Source organism: Narcine bancroftii, chromosome 3 (genome assembly GCF_036971445.1).
Source record: "Narcine bancroftii isolate sNarBan1 chromosome 3, sNarBan1.hap1, whole genome shotgun sequence".
Taxonomy (NCBI): domain Eukaryota; kingdom Metazoa; phylum Chordata; class Chondrichthyes; order Torpediniformes; family Narcinidae; genus Narcine; species Narcine bancroftii.
The window spans coordinates 166,256,241-166,273,404 of NC_091471.1; the positions used below are offsets into that span (position 1 = coordinate 166,256,241).

Here is a 17,164-nt window from a genome sequence, read left to right on the forward strand (position 1 = left end):
CACTGTTATAGCACTGGAGATCGGGACTGGGGATCAAATCCTGCGCTGACTGTAAGGAGTTTGTACGTTATCCTCATATCTGTAGGGTTTTTTTGAGTGTTCCGGTGTGGATGTAATTGGCCGGCATGGGCTCATGCACCAAAAGGGCCTGTTACCCTGCTGTATGTCTAAATTTAAATTCAGGGAACTAAGGAAAGTGCTGGAAAGTGGCAGTGAGTAGGACCCAATGCTCTCCTCTTGCCCCAATAGCATATGTTCTCAGCCTAGCTTGGAATTGGATCCTGTTGAGGGTGCAGGTGCTGTCATTGATCACGTAACTTATGGCATTGCAGACTAACAGTTTTCCAAATGGCCCAGTTGCATTGAACTGTTTATTGCTATGTGTATTGAGATATAAGATTCAAACTTGAAGGCTGAGTACCATGTTAGTAGCAGGATTATTAACAGTGTGGAAGAACAGACAGTCCTTGGGATCTAGGTCCACAGATCCCTCAAGGTTGCCATGCAAGTTGATAGGATGGTTAAGAAGGTGTGTGGTGTGTTTAGCTTCATTAGTCAGGAGATTGAGTTTAAGAGCCTTGAGGTAAAATTGCAGCTCTGTAAAACACTGGCTAGACCATACAAAGCGTTGCGTTCAGTTCTGGTTGCCTTATTACAGGAAGAATGTTGAAATTCTCCAAGATGCTACTTGGAGAACATGTCTGATGAAGCAAGGTTGAATGTTTTTCTCTTTGGAGTGATAGTTTTAGTAGAATCCCCATTGTCCAAATTCAATCAACCAGAAACTCAAATTTGTAAAAGCAAGTAAGATTAATTGTGAATGAAATATATGTAATGTAATTGATTGTATGGCATCTATAAATAAAATATTTAAAAAAACAGAAACTCAAAAAACTGACAAAAAATATATAGAGGAAATACATAAATAATAATAAAAAATAAATTTCAAATAAATAAGACTGGGTGGATGGACCCTGCATAGGAGCGCTGAGACTTTGTTGGACATGTGCAGGCTTGCCCCTGTGAACTAACAATGCTCTTCAATGTGCATACATTCTTATTGCTATCACCACTTTGTGAAGGTGAACCAAGCTGCCAGCACTAGGGCCTGACCGGGACACCTGCATCGGAGCCAACATGATGGAGATAGGATATGGAGGGGGAAGGGGAAGATGGCAGCAGTATTGAGGTTTTGATTTTACTCTCCGCATACAAGATGATCCTGATTTTGAGGCGACATTTTTAAGTTTGGATCGTCCTATATCCCAGCATATATGGTAGGTTAAAAAAAATACGCAAAATTTAAAATCGGAGGGGATGAATTTTGATGGTGACTGGGGTTCCAATTTAAATTTTGTATGTTACGGGATTAACCTGATGAAAGTGAACTTGACACAGATTTTTTTTTTTGAATTACATTTTGCACTCTCTTTTAAACGGCATATTCTTAATGCAGGTGTATTAATTAGGCACTGGAAGATGAGTCTCAGTCAACCAGAAAATTTGCATATCCAACATCTGCAATCCATGTAGGTTCCAGATAATGGAGATTGTACTATATATGGTATAAGATTATGAGGGGTTAAGATAGGGTGGACAGCCAGCACCTTTTCCCAGGGTAACAACAGCAAATACCAGAGGACATCTGTTTAAGGTAAGTGGAGGAAAGTTTCAGGAGAAATCAGAGAAGAGTTGGTTTTTTTTTTACTCGAAAAGTGGTAATGTCTAGAATGCATTGCTGGGGGTGTTGGTGGAGGCTGGATCAAGAGAGACATTTAAAAGATACTTGGATGTAAGATAAATAGAGGGTTATGGGTATGAGATGGGGAAAAATTAGATTGCTGTGGAGCAGGTTTACAAAAGTCGGCACAACATCGTGGGCTGAAGGACCTGTACTGTGCTGTAATGTTCTATGTTTGAGAATGAAAAAAATTTTGCTTGCTATCCAGACAAGTTAATCAATACATAATACAACAGGCAGTGCAAAAGTAAAAGCAAATGTACAAGGGGTAGTGATTTCAAAACAGAAGTGCAGGGTGCAATGTTGAAAGTTTGAAAGTACAAGGCAACATCTTTCCTAATGGGGTTTGTTCAAGAGTCTGATGACAGCAAGAAATAAACTGTCTTTGAATCTGGTGATGAGTAATTTCTACCTATGGGAGGGAGGTGAGAAGAGAGTATGACCAAGGTGGGATACATCCTTTTTCTGAAGTGCCGGGGAATTGAACATAGGCACTATTTTTCATCAACGTTAATCAGTTAATTCCCCAAAGTTTTCCCTCCTTTCTTTAAATTCTGGAAGTTGAAGTTCTCTGTAGCAGGAAATTTCCATCTTTTGTTTTTGTTCTGGTATCCTTTAACCAGGTGATGAGATTGGTGTTTTACACATCAAGACCTGGCTTAAGGTATAGTCTCTGAGGAACAATGTTGTCCAGACGAGAAACCTAATACCTCTACTTATTTACAGGTCACGAAGGCGGAGAGACAGATAATGATGCCACTTTACGATCGATACCGTCTGGTGAAGCAGATTCTGTCCCGGGCAAACATCATCCCTGTCATTGTAAGTATAGAACATGAATGTAAAAGAGGTTGGCATGGGTTATGGGCATGGAGACTAGCCCTGGACCAAACAATGTAGGGCTGGCGCAGATTCTGACGGCCAAGGCATCCAGCTGCAAGAATAGAGGGAGGGTTTGGGGTGTGCAGGGTGACAGATGTGTTGTCTTCCCTCAGAGGTTGACTGCTATGGAGTCCTGGGGTGAATGGATTCAGGAGCCAGTGTGTGTTCTTTATTGAAATTTCAACCTTTGATCTCTGACAATGAATTTTATAATTTCATCAGGAAGAACTTGTTTTTATGGTGTCATTTTGTTTTGGCTGTAATGCAATACAGATCGCTTTGGATTCTGTCTTGTTATGCGAGCTCCTGGTGTGACCTTGCTCCTTTACACATCTGCTCCCAGGGATTCCTCTGTCTGCCCCGTTGCTTCTTCTAAGGACAAAACTTGGAAAATCATATCAGGAACCCCAAGAACTACTCAACCTGTGGTTTTCCCTTTGCAGTTAGTGTTATAGTCATACAGTATGGGAACAGCTCAACATATTCTTCCCCTTTGCCTGTGTTTGGTCCATTTCCTCTGAACTCTTCCTATCCAAGAAAGGTGACTTTCTTTTACAACATTCCCCACCCCCACCACTTCTTTTGGTAGCTTGTTTCATACTCCCACTGCCTTCTGTGCAAAGAAGGTGCCCCTGGTGACCCAATTAAATCTTTACTCTCTCACATTTAATCTGCGCCCCCTTTTAAGTTCCCCCACCCTGGGAAAAGGATTAGGACTGTGCCCTGATAATTTTAAAAAGCAGAAAACTCAAGGCAGAGGTCTTCCCATGGTTCCCAGAATGCTCTTCAGTTTCAGCCACCAGATTCCCAAAACAGATCACCTTGACTCCTTCAGTTGATGCTTGGAGGTTGTGGCCAGAGTCCCACCTCCAGAAAGATTTTGAGTGCTTAAGTAATCTTAACATGTGGAGCAAGCAACTGAGATTAAAACTGACCCCCACCAATCCTCAGCCCTTTTGCCCAACTCAGTCAACACAGAACCTTTTGTGCCTTTTATTTGTTGTTGCCTCGTGTTTGTATTTTGGTGATGCTGTCTAGTTCCTGATGTTCTATTCCCTGTGTACTGGTGACATGAGGTGACCATTAAGCCTATTCTTTTATTCACTTGGATACACCCACTCATTTTTTGCTACGATCTATTCTCCCCACAATCTCACCAAGTACTCCTATATTTTACCATGCAGCTCCACATCCTAGGAAAATTACTTGGCCAATTAACTACTCAGCTGTGGGATACTGTCCAGAACTGGAGAACATGCAAACTCCGCACGAGCCCGTTGGAACCCATGCCATTGGAGCTGTGAGACAGTAGATCTACTCACTCCTACTGTTTCCTCTTTCATCACTTTCCCTGTTTTTTGTTTATCTCTACCTGTCTGCTCTGTAACTAATACAAGGCAGTCCTGGTGAGGGCTAACAGAGCACAAACATTGGTTCTTCCTCTCTCTGCTGAGGTGGCCCCCACCTGCACCTTCTGCATTCAGCTGGATGTGCTGTGATGAATAAGCAGCACTTGGACCGGGAGCTTGGGTCTGTTGTTGGCCTGATCAGATATAACTTACCTGTTAACACCCACCACAGGGTTCCCCTTCGAGCAAGCGGCGAAGCCCTTTGCTGCAGCCAATAATCGAGGGCGAAACAGCTTCCTTCTTCGACGACTTAAAGGTGAAATCCTTCCTCCGAACCCATCCTGATTGCTAACTAATCACTGATTTCTGCAGTTGCAATCCTGTTGGTTTTCTTGATTGTTACCATTTTGAATGATTTGCGTGTTCTGCTGCCAGTAGATACCAAGAATCATTAATGGGCAACAAGCAGGCTCTAACCTGATCTGATTTTGTAATGGCTTCTGAATGACACCTTAATCAACACACACGCATGAATTGATGCTGATTCGGTTCTCTTGACAGGATGGATTTGGACTTAAACTAGAAGGAAAGAGGTTGATACCGCCATCAAGAGATCCTCTCTCTCACCATCCTGATGCCTAGAAATTTATCTCTGGTTCTCATGTGAAACATACTTTATAGCAGCAGTATATTCTGCTAGAGAAATTTGATTTCATTGACGCATATTTATCTTGAATGTCTGTCAATAGATTTCTAGGCATTTAAGTTTTCAGACTAATTGGCACAATTCAATGTCCTGGCTGGTGAAGCACCCTATATGTCATAAATATAAAGTTATTATTGCTGGAATATGCATAAACTTTTCACTTGATGTCAATGCTTGCTTAAGGGTAGAGATTGTGCCACAAGAGAACCTAACATGACCTGAGGAGATCAGTGAGATGACCTTGGCCAGTTTTTCTCCACCTGCAGGCCACTGGTAGTCTGTGGGTTTGTTGTAGGTGGTCCAGAATGGTGCCCCAAATGAATGTTACTGATATACTGAACAAGTAGCTTGTAAAATGAGGTTGTAAATGTGACAATTGAAAATAACAAATGGTGTAAATCTCTGAACCCTCTCCATTGTTAGCACATCCTTTCTTAAATAAGGCCCCCAAACCTGAACATAGTACTAATGTCTCATTACATCGCTGCTCCTGTGTGCTATTCCTCGAAGTAAAAGCCAACGTTGCATTCGCTTTCTTCACTGTTGACTCAACCTGGAGATTAACCTGTAGAGTATCCAAATCCCTTTGCACCTCCGAATTTTGAATTTTCTCCCCACCTATTTCTTGTACCAAAGTGTATGACTGTACACTTCCCAACATTGTATTTCATCTGCTATCTGTTTGTCATTCTCATAATCTTTCCAGGTCTCTCTGCTGCCTTTCCGTGTCCTCAGCACACCAGCTCTACCACCTATCTTGGTGTCATCTGCAAATTTAGCCTAAAAACTATTCCATTATCCAAATCATTTATATATAGCCAGGGCAGCACAGTTGGCATAGCAGTTAGTGCAACACCTTTACATTCCCTGGGGACTTTGGTTTCCTCCCACTGTTCAAAACATACCAGGGGTTGTTGGTTAATTGGGTGTAAGTTGGAAGGCACGGGCTAGTGGGCCAAAATGGCCAGTTAATGTTCTGTATGTTTAAATTTATAAAAATGTAATATAAAAAGAAGCAACCCCAACACTGTCCCTTGCCAAACATCACTAGTAACAGGCAACCAAACCCTTATTCCTACCCAAACAAAATGATGGTAGTCTGAAAAGAGCTCAAGCTCATCATCCTTTGCCCTCATAAGTGGTCCATGGGTTTGTTATAGATGTTACTTCATGTGGTTAAAAAAAAAACATTGATATCAACTGAGATAATAGAGTTACAGGGATGCCAAGCACACATCAACTCACACTCTATCCTTTGTTTACTTGCAGAGTGTAGATTTCCCTAATTCATCCTCATCACATCTTAGAATTATGCAGCAAGGAAACAGGCCCTTCAGCCCAACTCCTCCATACTGACTAAGTTGTCAATCTGAGCTGGTCCTATTTTACACCCAAGTGCAGTAGCTCTGCTCAGTGCAGATGTTTCCATGATTCAGTGTCATTCACTTGATGGGAACCAATTCTGGAAGCAGAGCTCAGTGACAACTCCAAATAGAATGTTTAGACGAATAACTATCACCCCTATTTCGTAATCAAGGGATGTTCCATTGTGAACTTTAATCATAAAATCTAACTGCACCAAAACAGACTCTTCAGCCCATCCTGGCCAACAAGTGTACACCTATACTAATTCCATTAACATGCACTTGTTCTGTTGCCTTGCCATATGCTTTGGCAATACAAGAATGATCCCAGGGATGAGAGGATAAATGCACAAGGAGAATTTGATGGTTCCGGGCCTTTAATCGTTGACATTCTGAAGGATGGGGGGGGGGGGGGGGGGGGGGGGGGGGGGGGGGGAGGGGGGTGGCGGGGGGAGATCAAATATTGAAAGGGCTGATAAGAGTGATTTGGAGAAGATGTATCCAATAGTGAGACAGTCTGGGACAGAGGGTTATAGCCTCAGAATACAAGGCATCCCTGTAGAGCAGAGACTATGAGAATTTCTTCAGCCAGGGTTTTGTGAATCTGGAATTTGTTGCCAAGTCATTGGGTGTGTTTAAAGCAGAGGTTGAAAGGTTCTTGATTAGTAAGGGTGGTCAAAGGTTATGGGAAGAAAGCATGAGATGGGGTTGAAAAAAAATACCAGCTATGATTTGAGTAGCAGAGTAGACTCAATGGGCTGAAAGGCCTAATTCTGAACAAAAAGTCTTGTGGTCAATTCAAGTGTTCATGCACTATTAATGCAGTGATGTACCTCCCTCCACTTCTTCTCAGACAGTGCACTTCAGTGCAACACAAGCAAGAAAACAAAATCACTTTCTCCTTTGCATCCTACTTCAACTTGTTTAACTTACTACTTCACCCAGCCAAACACATCTGTCAAATCCAAAATTCTCCAACCTTTCATTTGCATGTTGTAATTATGTGCAAAATTATGCATGTACTCTGGTACATACCGCTATTGGGCAGTGTTCTTGACAGAGCAACTCACTGAAAGCTTTGTCTGTGAATTTAAAGCATTCCTGTACATGAGAGTTTTAATGGTTACAGCCAGTCTGGCAGTGGTTATCCACTTTGGAAGGAAATGGCAACATGTTGTCATGCAGAAAGATTTGAGAATGCTTGTGCATGAATTGCAATAGGTTGGTTTGCAGGTACAGCAGCTATCAAGAAGGCAAATGGAATGTTGGCCTTCATTGCTAAGTAGGGACTGAATTAAGAGCAGTGAGGTTATGCTGCAATGATAAAAGGTTCTGGTGAGGCCATATCTGGAGTACTTCATGCAGTTCTGGATTCCTTACTTGAAGATGTACTGGCTTTGGAGGCGGTGCAGAGGACATTCATCATGTTGATTCCAGAGGTGAAGGGGTTAACTTATGAGGAGAAATTGAGTAATCTGCGACTCTACTTGCTGGAATTAGAAGAATGAGATGGGATCTTATAGAAACGTACAAAATTCTGAAAGGCACAGAAAAGATAGAGGTAGGTAAGTTGTTTTCATTGGTGGGGAGATTATAACTAGGGGGACATAGCCTCAGGAGTGAGGGTAGTAGATATTGGGACAGAAATGAGGAGGAAATGCTTTTCCAGAAGGTAGTGAATCTGCCCCATTGAAGCACTGGAGGGTATCTCAGTAAATATATTTAAGACAAGGTTGATAGATTTTTACATAGTACGGAATTAAGGGATATGGGGAAAAAGGCAGGTAGATAGAGATGATTAGCCATGATCTCAATGAATGGCAGAGCAGGCTCGATGGACCAGATGGTCTACTCCCACTCCTAATGTTCTTATGATCACCTCAAAAACCAGATAACCCCCAATCAGCTACTGAGTGGGAGGTAAAAGTGGTGATCCGAACACTGACATTAATCAACTGAATTCAGCAGCAGAAAATCCTGGAAACCCTCGGGGGGCTGTCAACATCTGTGGAAAGTGAAGCAGAGTTGTTTCAGCTGAGTTACAGCGTGTGAATTTTGTTTCTCTCTCTCCATCGAAGCTGCCTGATTTGTCGAGTCCTTCCAGCATTTTCTGTCTTATTTTAGGCTTCCAGCATCTGCATTGTTTGATTTTTGTTCTGTAATGTGACCAAAAGCACAAGGCTTTTCCCAATTATCCGACCAGATGTTTTCAGTTAACTGGACTTTTAGGATAACTGAGAAATTGCTGTAAGCAGGCCAGTAGCATCAGTAGAATACTTGTATCAGTGGTTAAACAATAAGGGGAAAAAACCAAAAGATTTTTCAAGCCTGAAATAAAGTTTGATTCTTACCAAAATAAACATGATCTCTGCTTATAAAATAAGATAAATGCATAAATTTAAGAAAAAAATTTTTTTTCAACTTTCAACATTTCAGATAACTGAAAATTTTGCGATGGTTTTTGGATAATTGGAAATGTTCTGTACTTGGAGATGTTGAAAATCTGAAATAAGAATGAAATCCGCAGCAGAATCTAAAAGCAGAATCCTCAGCAGATCTGAAGGGTCCTGGACTGGAAACATTAACTCTACTTCTCTTTTCACAGATGCTGCCTGACCTGTTGAGCGTTTCTAACACTTGCTATTTTTATTTCAGGTTTTCATTAGCTGCAGACTTCTTGTTTTGAATTTAATTTCATTTCCTGCATTATTGAAGCTATTAACCAGTCTAAGGGTCACCCAGCGCACGTTCTGTGATAATGATATCAAGAGGGTGAACTTTCAATGCTTCTTTTTCAATGCTAAATGTTGGTATCAGTGAGAAAGACAAAGCCATAGTGTCCCACTCATGAAAATTATTCCATTATGTGAACAGCGCAGGGGAAAGTGAATCATCAAGCTTTTAAGATGATGCTCTGGGCATTTTTTAAAAAATTCTTTTTAAACAGCATGAGTAATGTCTGTAGCAGAAGGTCGAAGTTGGCACTGCTCGCCCTCAAACTCCAAAGCAACAACTGTCATTCGGTTTGCCTTTCAGGTGGCAGCAGATATTGAGCCTTGCCTTTCGCACAAAACCCACATTGACATTGCCAACCAGCTTTGGAGCCTGGTATGCCCACCATCTGATGAAGTGTTGGCCTAAAGTCTTGATGGAAAAAATTCCTCAGTCCTGTTGGAGAAAAAGAGGGGAGGGGATTCATTCTCTTAAACTCTGTTACCAACACTGGTCAACTATATGACTGTCAAATGAACATTGGAGATGCTAGTATTTATCCTAATCCCAGTCAAAAGGTTCTTACACCTAGTGTTATCCAGGTTGTGCCAGATTTTTAGGTGCATCCGAACTTCCGGATGGGGGAGGCATCTAACAGTACTTGTATCTAAGGACAAGGAACATTTATAGGAAATCAATGCAGAACTTTGAGCTCCATGCAACTGAGCAGGGAGCTAGAGATACCAAATGATAATGAAGTGAAGGAGGAAGGTAATCAGGTCTGAGACATTTCATGGAGCGGAGGTACCAAGCAGGCTCACGACCCCGAATGTTTCTTCTGGGTGAGGCAGAAAACCCTTCATTTCAGTAAGGGTTTCCAATTACTCAATCTTGCCACTGTCCACAACCTACTCTCTCACATTGAGCCTCCTTGTCTTGGGAATCTGAACCTTATTTGTTTAGTGGAAACTTGGAGAAGCGTGGGTAGTCGCTGAGTTCTGGTTGATTTGCCCAGACTATAGAATTTGTAAACCAACTGCAGTGTTCTTTGGAAAAAGTTTGCAGCTTCTGACAATCCAATCAATGTACACAGAGTTTCACAAAAAGTGGCCAGGTTTTCTTCTGCAAATTTTGTCACTTTATAAGAATTATAAATATGGTTCATTTATTTTTTTTGTTTTGTTCCTTCCCTTTTGTGGAAGAATGCCTAGATTCCAAGACATCAAACAAATTGATAATGTGGGGCAGAATGACTTTAAAGTTGGTGTCAGTAAAGCTGTGAGCTCTGATCAGGCAGGGTAGAGGCAAGGATTCAAGTCACTGTGGGGGAAAAGAGGAAGATGATTTAGATCTCAAGCTTTGCATGGTGATGGATTGTTCTAATAGGTTCCAAGGCCTGGAGATGGTCCTCCCAGACTCGTGGAGTGCTGAAACCTATATGGGCCAGTGTGAAATGGGCCAGTGAGAGTTTGGCAGGGGTGCAGAGAGACTCAGTGTTGAGCAGTTGGGATAGGAGCTACTACCCTTGAGGCAACAAATGGATGGAGAGTGACATTCCAGCTGCACGTTGGTCATTGACACCTTTGGTTTGGCGGTTATGACTGCAACATGGATGTTCACCAGTCTTGCAGGACTCTTGGTGGAATTTAAAACTCACACTGGTCACATGATGTATCATGCATGTACCTTAAAAATAAATGTTTTTTTTTCTGATTAATCAGAGAAAACTAGTCCTATCAGCCTGGGAAATGCCCTTGTCCTTTATGATGCATTCTATGCTAGGTTATTTGGTTGCCAGGAATGCTTGATTATTCTAGGTGTCATTATCACTGGCAAGATTAGCATTGTTCTCCATTCAAAATTACTCTGTAATTAAAAAGCCTTTCTCATCCATTGAGAGGAAATGGCCACATACAGCTCAGACCCTATAAGGAATGCAGACTTCCTTTGTTAAGGGGATGGTTTGTTCAATAACAATTGTTCAATAACAGTCCGTCCCATAGCTCTGTGATCAATTTCAGCTTCTTATTCTGGATGTACCTTAATTTCCCATGCTGAGGCCATTAGTCCAGGTTTATGGATTGCTATCATTATGGGACCATTTTCCAGTTATCATCAGTATTCAGAGTCAGAACTGCTGTAAAGTAGGTGTATAGGCTGCACCTCTTGATTTCCCAAGGAAGTTTTGGTGGAAAGGTATCCAAGGTTGCAAATTGAACTTTGAGTTTTAGAGTGCATGCTTGTTTGGCAGTTTGTGTCATGTAACATATAAAATTATTTTGAACACTGTTTGGACCCAAGCCAGAATGTTGTGCTCATTTAAACTCGAAAAACAAGAAAGGCAGATGCTGGAACCTTGAGCAAGCTATGAGAGGCTGGAAAAACTCAGCGGGTCAAGCAGCATCCATGGAGAGAAATGGTCAATCAACACTTCAGAATAGGATCCTTGACAGAGACTGAACTCTGCCGGGCACCTCTAGTTGTTTTCTGGGATGCACGCAAGACTGTCGATGCTAGAGTCTGTAGCAAAAAATAAAACCGTTTGCTGAAGGAACTCAGTGGGTTGAGCAGCATCTGAGGGGGAAAGAGAATGGTCGATGTGTTAGGTCATAACTCTTCATAGTTGGTGAAATGTTGACCATTCCTTTTCACCCAAGTTCCTTCAGCAGATTGTATTCTGCACTCATTTGTTTGCTGTTGTGCTCAGCTCTTGAGTACCATACTTTGGGAGATGAGCAAGCCGCAGCAGATCCAAGCACAACCAAATTTAAGTGCATTGGATGCTGAAACTTGTATGGCATCCCATGGTTAGATTGCGGCTATGTATTGTGGTGTCTTTGTTGGAGCCAAGATCAAAAGAAATTTCTTTACTCCAGAATATTGTGAGCCTTTGGAATTCTCTGATCCAAGAATGGTGGATGTTTGGTAGATTGAAGGAATATGGGAATTCAGTCGGAAAGTAGATTAGAACAAGAATACCCATGATATTGAATGGCAGAGGGGTCAAATAACCTACTACTGCTTCTTTTTCTGATCATCGCTTTGGGTAAGAGTGTCATTGTGGCCTAAAAAGGGAGTTGTATGGATATATTTTTGTCGTGTCTTTCTCTTTCAGACTATCCTTCACCCCTCAAAGCTGTCACTCTCCTGGTTACAAAGACTGGTCCCTTTGACCCAGTCTTGGCCCTTGTTCCCAGCCTTCACTCACTACCCAATGGGTGAGGCACTGCGAGGGAGCACACTGCCGTGTTGAAGAAGCCAGCGGTGTGACTAGCTGCCAGGCCCTGCTGAGCCACGCAGGACAGGTTTTTGTTGTCTTAACCTTGGCAATGTGCTTGTGCTGTCCAGGAAGAGGAAGATGGCACCGAGGAGGAGGGTAATCCCAAAGCTGACTTCACAGTGACAACAAAGCCAGGTTTCACCATCCGCAGCTTCCTGGACCAACTGGATGAGAGCACAGATGGGTTTGCATCACCAGCAGAAGACAGGACACCAACACGATGCAGCCTCGACCTGCGACTCTCAAACCTGCACTCAGCCTCCATGTGAGTAGATCAATAGCGTGTGATGTGGAGATTCGAAGTGTCCATGACTTTGTTTATTGTGCTGGCTGTTTGTCCTCTTTTCTTTCTTCCCCCCCCCCCCCCCCCCCCCCCCCAAAGTCTGTTTATATACTCTGGCCAGCTAAACACGTCCTATAACTTCACTCCAGCAACAAATTACATAGAAATAGAAGCACAATCTGTTTATGACTATTGAAATAAGTCGTGGAGTTGTACAGCACAGAAACAGACCTTTCAGCCCATCAAGTCCATGCTGACCTTTTTGTTCATATGCACATCTATTTTCCCACATTTAGTTCATATACTACTCTGTCTGGCCAATCTATAGTGCCTCTCCAAATGACACTTAAATATAGTGGTACTATCAGTACCCACTGCCCCTTCTGACCCTACATTCCAGCCATTAACTATGCTCTGAGTGCGGGGGTGGGGGGGCGGTAGAGATCTCCTCAGGTCTCCTTTAATTTCTCTTTCACTTCTTAAACCTATGTGCTCTTGTTTTTGACATCATTTCCATTGTGGTGGGGGGGGGGGAGGGGGGGCGGGGAAATTTCTGACTATATTCCTCATCTATGCTACTCAATTTTATATACTTACATCTGGTCACCCCTTAGCCTCCTTCATTCCAGGGAAGACAAGCCAAGCCCAATCAAAATCCTCCAATCTAAGCAACATCCTGATGAATCTACTCTGTATCTTCTCCAATTGGTTTCACTGATATATTTTCATTGTTCCATCTCTTCTTCCACCTCTGCTATGGGAAACACTTTCTTTCAGAGAAATTCATCATATAAAGAGGGGATTAGCTGAAAATTTCAAAGGATTAATGAGATGTAACATACAAACAGGAAAACTATTTGTGTCAGTGTGAAGAGTTATCTAGGATCAGAAAGCAGAGTCTAAAAATTGGATGCAGGCCACCTAGGAAAGGAGTTTGGAGTCATTTCAACACCTAGAGGGAGGAGGAATTTTGAAATCTCTCCTTAAAGTGGAAATTGATGCTGGGTCCATTGTATAGTGATATTGATGGGTTTTTGAAAGAGAAATATTGAAAGGCGAGTAGGACAATGGAGTGTGATAGTACAGATTCTATCACCAATGTGTACATGTACATATGGTAGTGTAGGATGACTGTGATTGGCTGAGAGCGTAGCCACACCCACTGGCAGGTCTTAAAGGATTGCTCCTAGCCAGACTGGGTCATTCTGGACTAGTCGACCTACATGTGATATGCTCCAGTCTTTTAGTTAATAAAAGCCTTGGTTTGGATCAACAAGTGTTTGGTTCTTTTGACACGCTCTACAAGTTGTATTGAGTATGTCAGAGAACAGTCAATAATAGATTAGACTGAATGATCTACCCCACATAGTTTGCATAAACCAGTAAATATTTGTGCATAGGGATGGATCTCAGTGAGATGCAGACAGTACATATACAAGTACAGCACGGTAAATGGTATGTGGCCAATTATTGCAAGAGGATTGAAAGTTAGGAAGTTGAAGAGTGATATAATATGGAACAGGCCCTTCAACCCAACATGTCTATGATGGCCAATTTGGTATTCTGGGCCAGTTTCATTTGCTGCCATTGGCCCATATCCTTCTAAACCCTTCCTATTCATGTGACTGTCCAAATACCTATTGAACATTATAATTGTGCCATCTTCTATATCTACCCATGGCAGCTTGTTCCAGATATGGACCCCCCCCCCCGTAAAAAAAAGTTACATTTAAACCATGATTTGAATGACAGAGGTGACCTGATAGGTCGAATGACCTAATTGTGCTCCTATGTCTTATGGTCTTAAACGTAAACTTGGCCGAATTGATGTTGAATACTTCTCAATGAAGAATCAGAATTTTAGGGCTCAGATTCACGATGAGGGATCATTTATTTAGGTATCATTGATGTAGTAGATGGTCTATCTCCGAGAGCTGCATTGCTCAATCTTTGAAAATATTCAAGGTTCTGGTGGATACCATGGGAATTAGGAATGAAAGTGGATGAGGCAGGATCAGCCATAATTGAATATTGTGTTCAGTTCTGGTCACCTTTCGATAGGAAGGATATGGAAACTGTGGTGAGTGTGCAGAGGAGATTTACCAGGATGTTGCCTGGTTGGAAAATGTGTCTTATGAGGCAAGGTTATCAGAGGTAGGGCTTTTCTCTCTGGAGAGGTGACTTAGAGGTCTACAAGATTCTGGGAGGCATATACAAGGTAGACAGCCAGTTCCTTTTTCCCAGGGTGTTGTTGGCAAACACCAGAGGATATCAGTATAAAGTGAAGGGAGGAAAGTTTAGGGCTGGCATCAGGGGTAAGTTTGTTTTTAAAACAGAGAGTGGTGGGTGCCTGGAACATTTGGGGCATTTAAGAAATGGCTAGGGAGGCAGATGGATGAAAGAAAAATTGACAGTTATGAGGTAGGGAGGGTTTAATTTTTTTTGTTAGGAGTATAGGTTGGCTCAACCTCACGGGCCAAAGGCCCTGCACTGTAATGTTCTATTGCATCTGAGGGAATGGCTGAGAAGGAAGAAGCTCTGGTTAGAGGTCTGAATGTTCACCCAATAACAGTTGTCAAAATTAGGAACTAGCTTGAAAGGTGTTATCGCTTGAGGAGATTATGAAAACTGAAGTTGTGTTCCATTTATGCTCGTAAATAGCATATTTAATGCAGATATTGGACACAATAAGGAATTCAGCAGAAACATCGTTACATATAGATGTATTAGTATCTGGAACTTGAGAGTTGCATGAAAGCAATTACATAAATTTAAAGGGGAAAATAAAAAGAAGGTAAACTCATTGCATCCAACTTATTTTTTTGTTATACAGTACAGTAACAGGATCTTTTGGTCCACAAGCCCGCACCACCGAAAAATACCTATGTGACCAATTAACCTACTAAACTCCTTGGAATGTGGGGGAAACCGGTTCACTCAGAGGAAACCCATGCAGACATGGAGTGAATGTACAAACTTATTAGACAGCATCATATTTGAACCCAGATCACTGGCACTGTAATAGCCTTGTGTTAACCACTACACTAATTATGCCGCCTTGTGTGAAGACCAGTTAGACCCAATTGATATTTTTGAAATAAAGTTTGTAAGACTTTGAAACACCCTCCATTTGTATGCCCATCCTGCTGTACTTGTTCCCATACATGCTTTTCCTTATTCTCATAAGGGACAAAGACTTTTTTCTCTGAATTCTTTTTTTTAAATATTCTGTGAAAAGCTGCGATCTCTTAAGATGGATGAAATAAAGAATGACTGTCATACAAATCTTGCCCTCAAGCAAGACAGCATGCTTGTATGGCACATTGTAAGGAGTTATGACAGAGGAACTTCCCAATTATTAAGTAAGAAAGAGGAGATTTGGATCACTTCCATTGGTAATGCTTTCTGAAAGATTTTTAAAACTTAGCTGAATGATCACAAACTGAACACCATTCAGTAAAAAAAAATCAATGGATTCTTGATCTTTGGGCTCTTTATACATTCCAGTTGCCAATTCTTGTCAAATCAAGTCTTATTCCAAGCTCAGAGGGAACCTAAACAAAGCTTTGCCACATCCTGAATTGAACAACAGACCCAAGATTCTACAGCTGTTCTTTCGAACTCTCTTCATGTTGTTTACCCAAAATCAGAACATCCTCCAGAGATTTGAGAAACTTTTAAAAAAATATTTTAATGTTTTCGGATTGACATTTCAACCTACTGTTCCCAGGCCTGAACTCCTCGAGCAGTTGCAAGAAGCAAGAGCTGACAAAAAGCGACTTCGCAAAACCCTGAGAGACTTTGAAGACACTTTTTTTCAGGAAAATGGAAGGTTGGTTGATTACTTATTTGAACTTGATGTAGTTGATATTTACCAGCTGACAGTTGAATGTAAAACAAGTTAGAATACTTGTATTCCTCTTTCTTGGATCACAGAGCAACAAATTGAGAATGACAATTCAAATTTTGGATCAGCCAAGGGATCCATATAACAATATAACCACTTACAGAACAGGCCAGTTCGGCCCTACTAGTCTATGCTGTAGCAAATCCCCACCCTCCTAGTCCCACTGACCAGCACCCGGTCCATACCCCTCTAGTCCCCTCCTATCCATGTAACGATCCAGTCTTTCCTTAAATGTAACCAATGATCCCGCCTCGAACACGTCTGCCGGAAGCTCATTCCATATCCCCACCACCCTCTGCGTAAAGAAATTTCCCCTTATGTTCCCCTTATAATTTTCCCCCTTCAATCTTAAACCATGTCCTCTAGTTTGAATCTCCCCCTTTCTTAATTGAAAAAGCCTATCCACATTTACTCTGTCTGTCCCTTTTAAAATCTTAAACACCTCTATCAAGTCCCCTCTCAATCTTCTACGCTCCAGAGAAAAAAGCCCCAGTCTGCACAACCTTTCCCTGTAACTCAGACCCTGAAATCCTGTCAACATTCTCATGAACCTTCTCTGCACTCTCTCTATTTTACTCCAAATTTGGCCTCACCAATGCCTTGTACAATTTCATCATAACCTCCCTACTCTTGAATTCAATACTCCGATTTATGAAGGCCAACATTCCAAATGCCTTCTTCACCACACCATCTACCTGAGTATCAGCCTTGAGGGTACTATTTACCATAACTCCTAAATCCCTTTGTTGCTCTGCACTCCTCAATTGTCTACCATTCAATGTATATGCCTATTTAAATTTGCCTTTCCAAAATGTAGCACCTCACATTTATCTGTATTAAATTCCATCAGCCATTTCTCAGACCTGGACTGACAGATTAGTGAGGGATAAAATTGGACCCCTCCAGCCTTCCTAAATCACTTTTTAATCTACGGTAATCT

At 41.7% G+C, this 17,164-nt stretch overlaps 1 protein-coding gene across 6 annotated transcripts in view; it reads left to right on the forward strand.

Moving 5' to 3' along the window:
- fam13a (family with sequence similarity 13 member A) overlaps positions 1 to 17,164 on the forward strand; it is a 249,002-nt gene that overhangs the window by 220,013 nt on the left and 11,825 nt on the right. For 3 of the 6 annotated variants that reach the window (XM_069925722.1, XM_069925723.1, XM_069925727.1), the window contains 4 exons: positions 2,468 to 2,563; positions 4,205 to 4,288; positions 12,103 to 12,299; positions 16,048 to 16,149. In XM_069925722.1, coding sequence (XP_069781823.1) covers positions 2,468 to 2,563; positions 4,205 to 4,288; positions 12,103 to 12,299; positions 16,048 to 16,149 — 479 coding nt within the window. Of the gene's footprint in view, positions 1 to 2,467; positions 2,564 to 4,204; positions 4,289 to 4,533; positions 6,435 to 12,102; positions 12,300 to 16,047; positions 16,150 to 17,164 lie in introns of those variants that run through there. The other 3 variants (XM_069925725.1, XM_069925724.1, XR_011353902.1) reach the window with 3 other exon arrangements.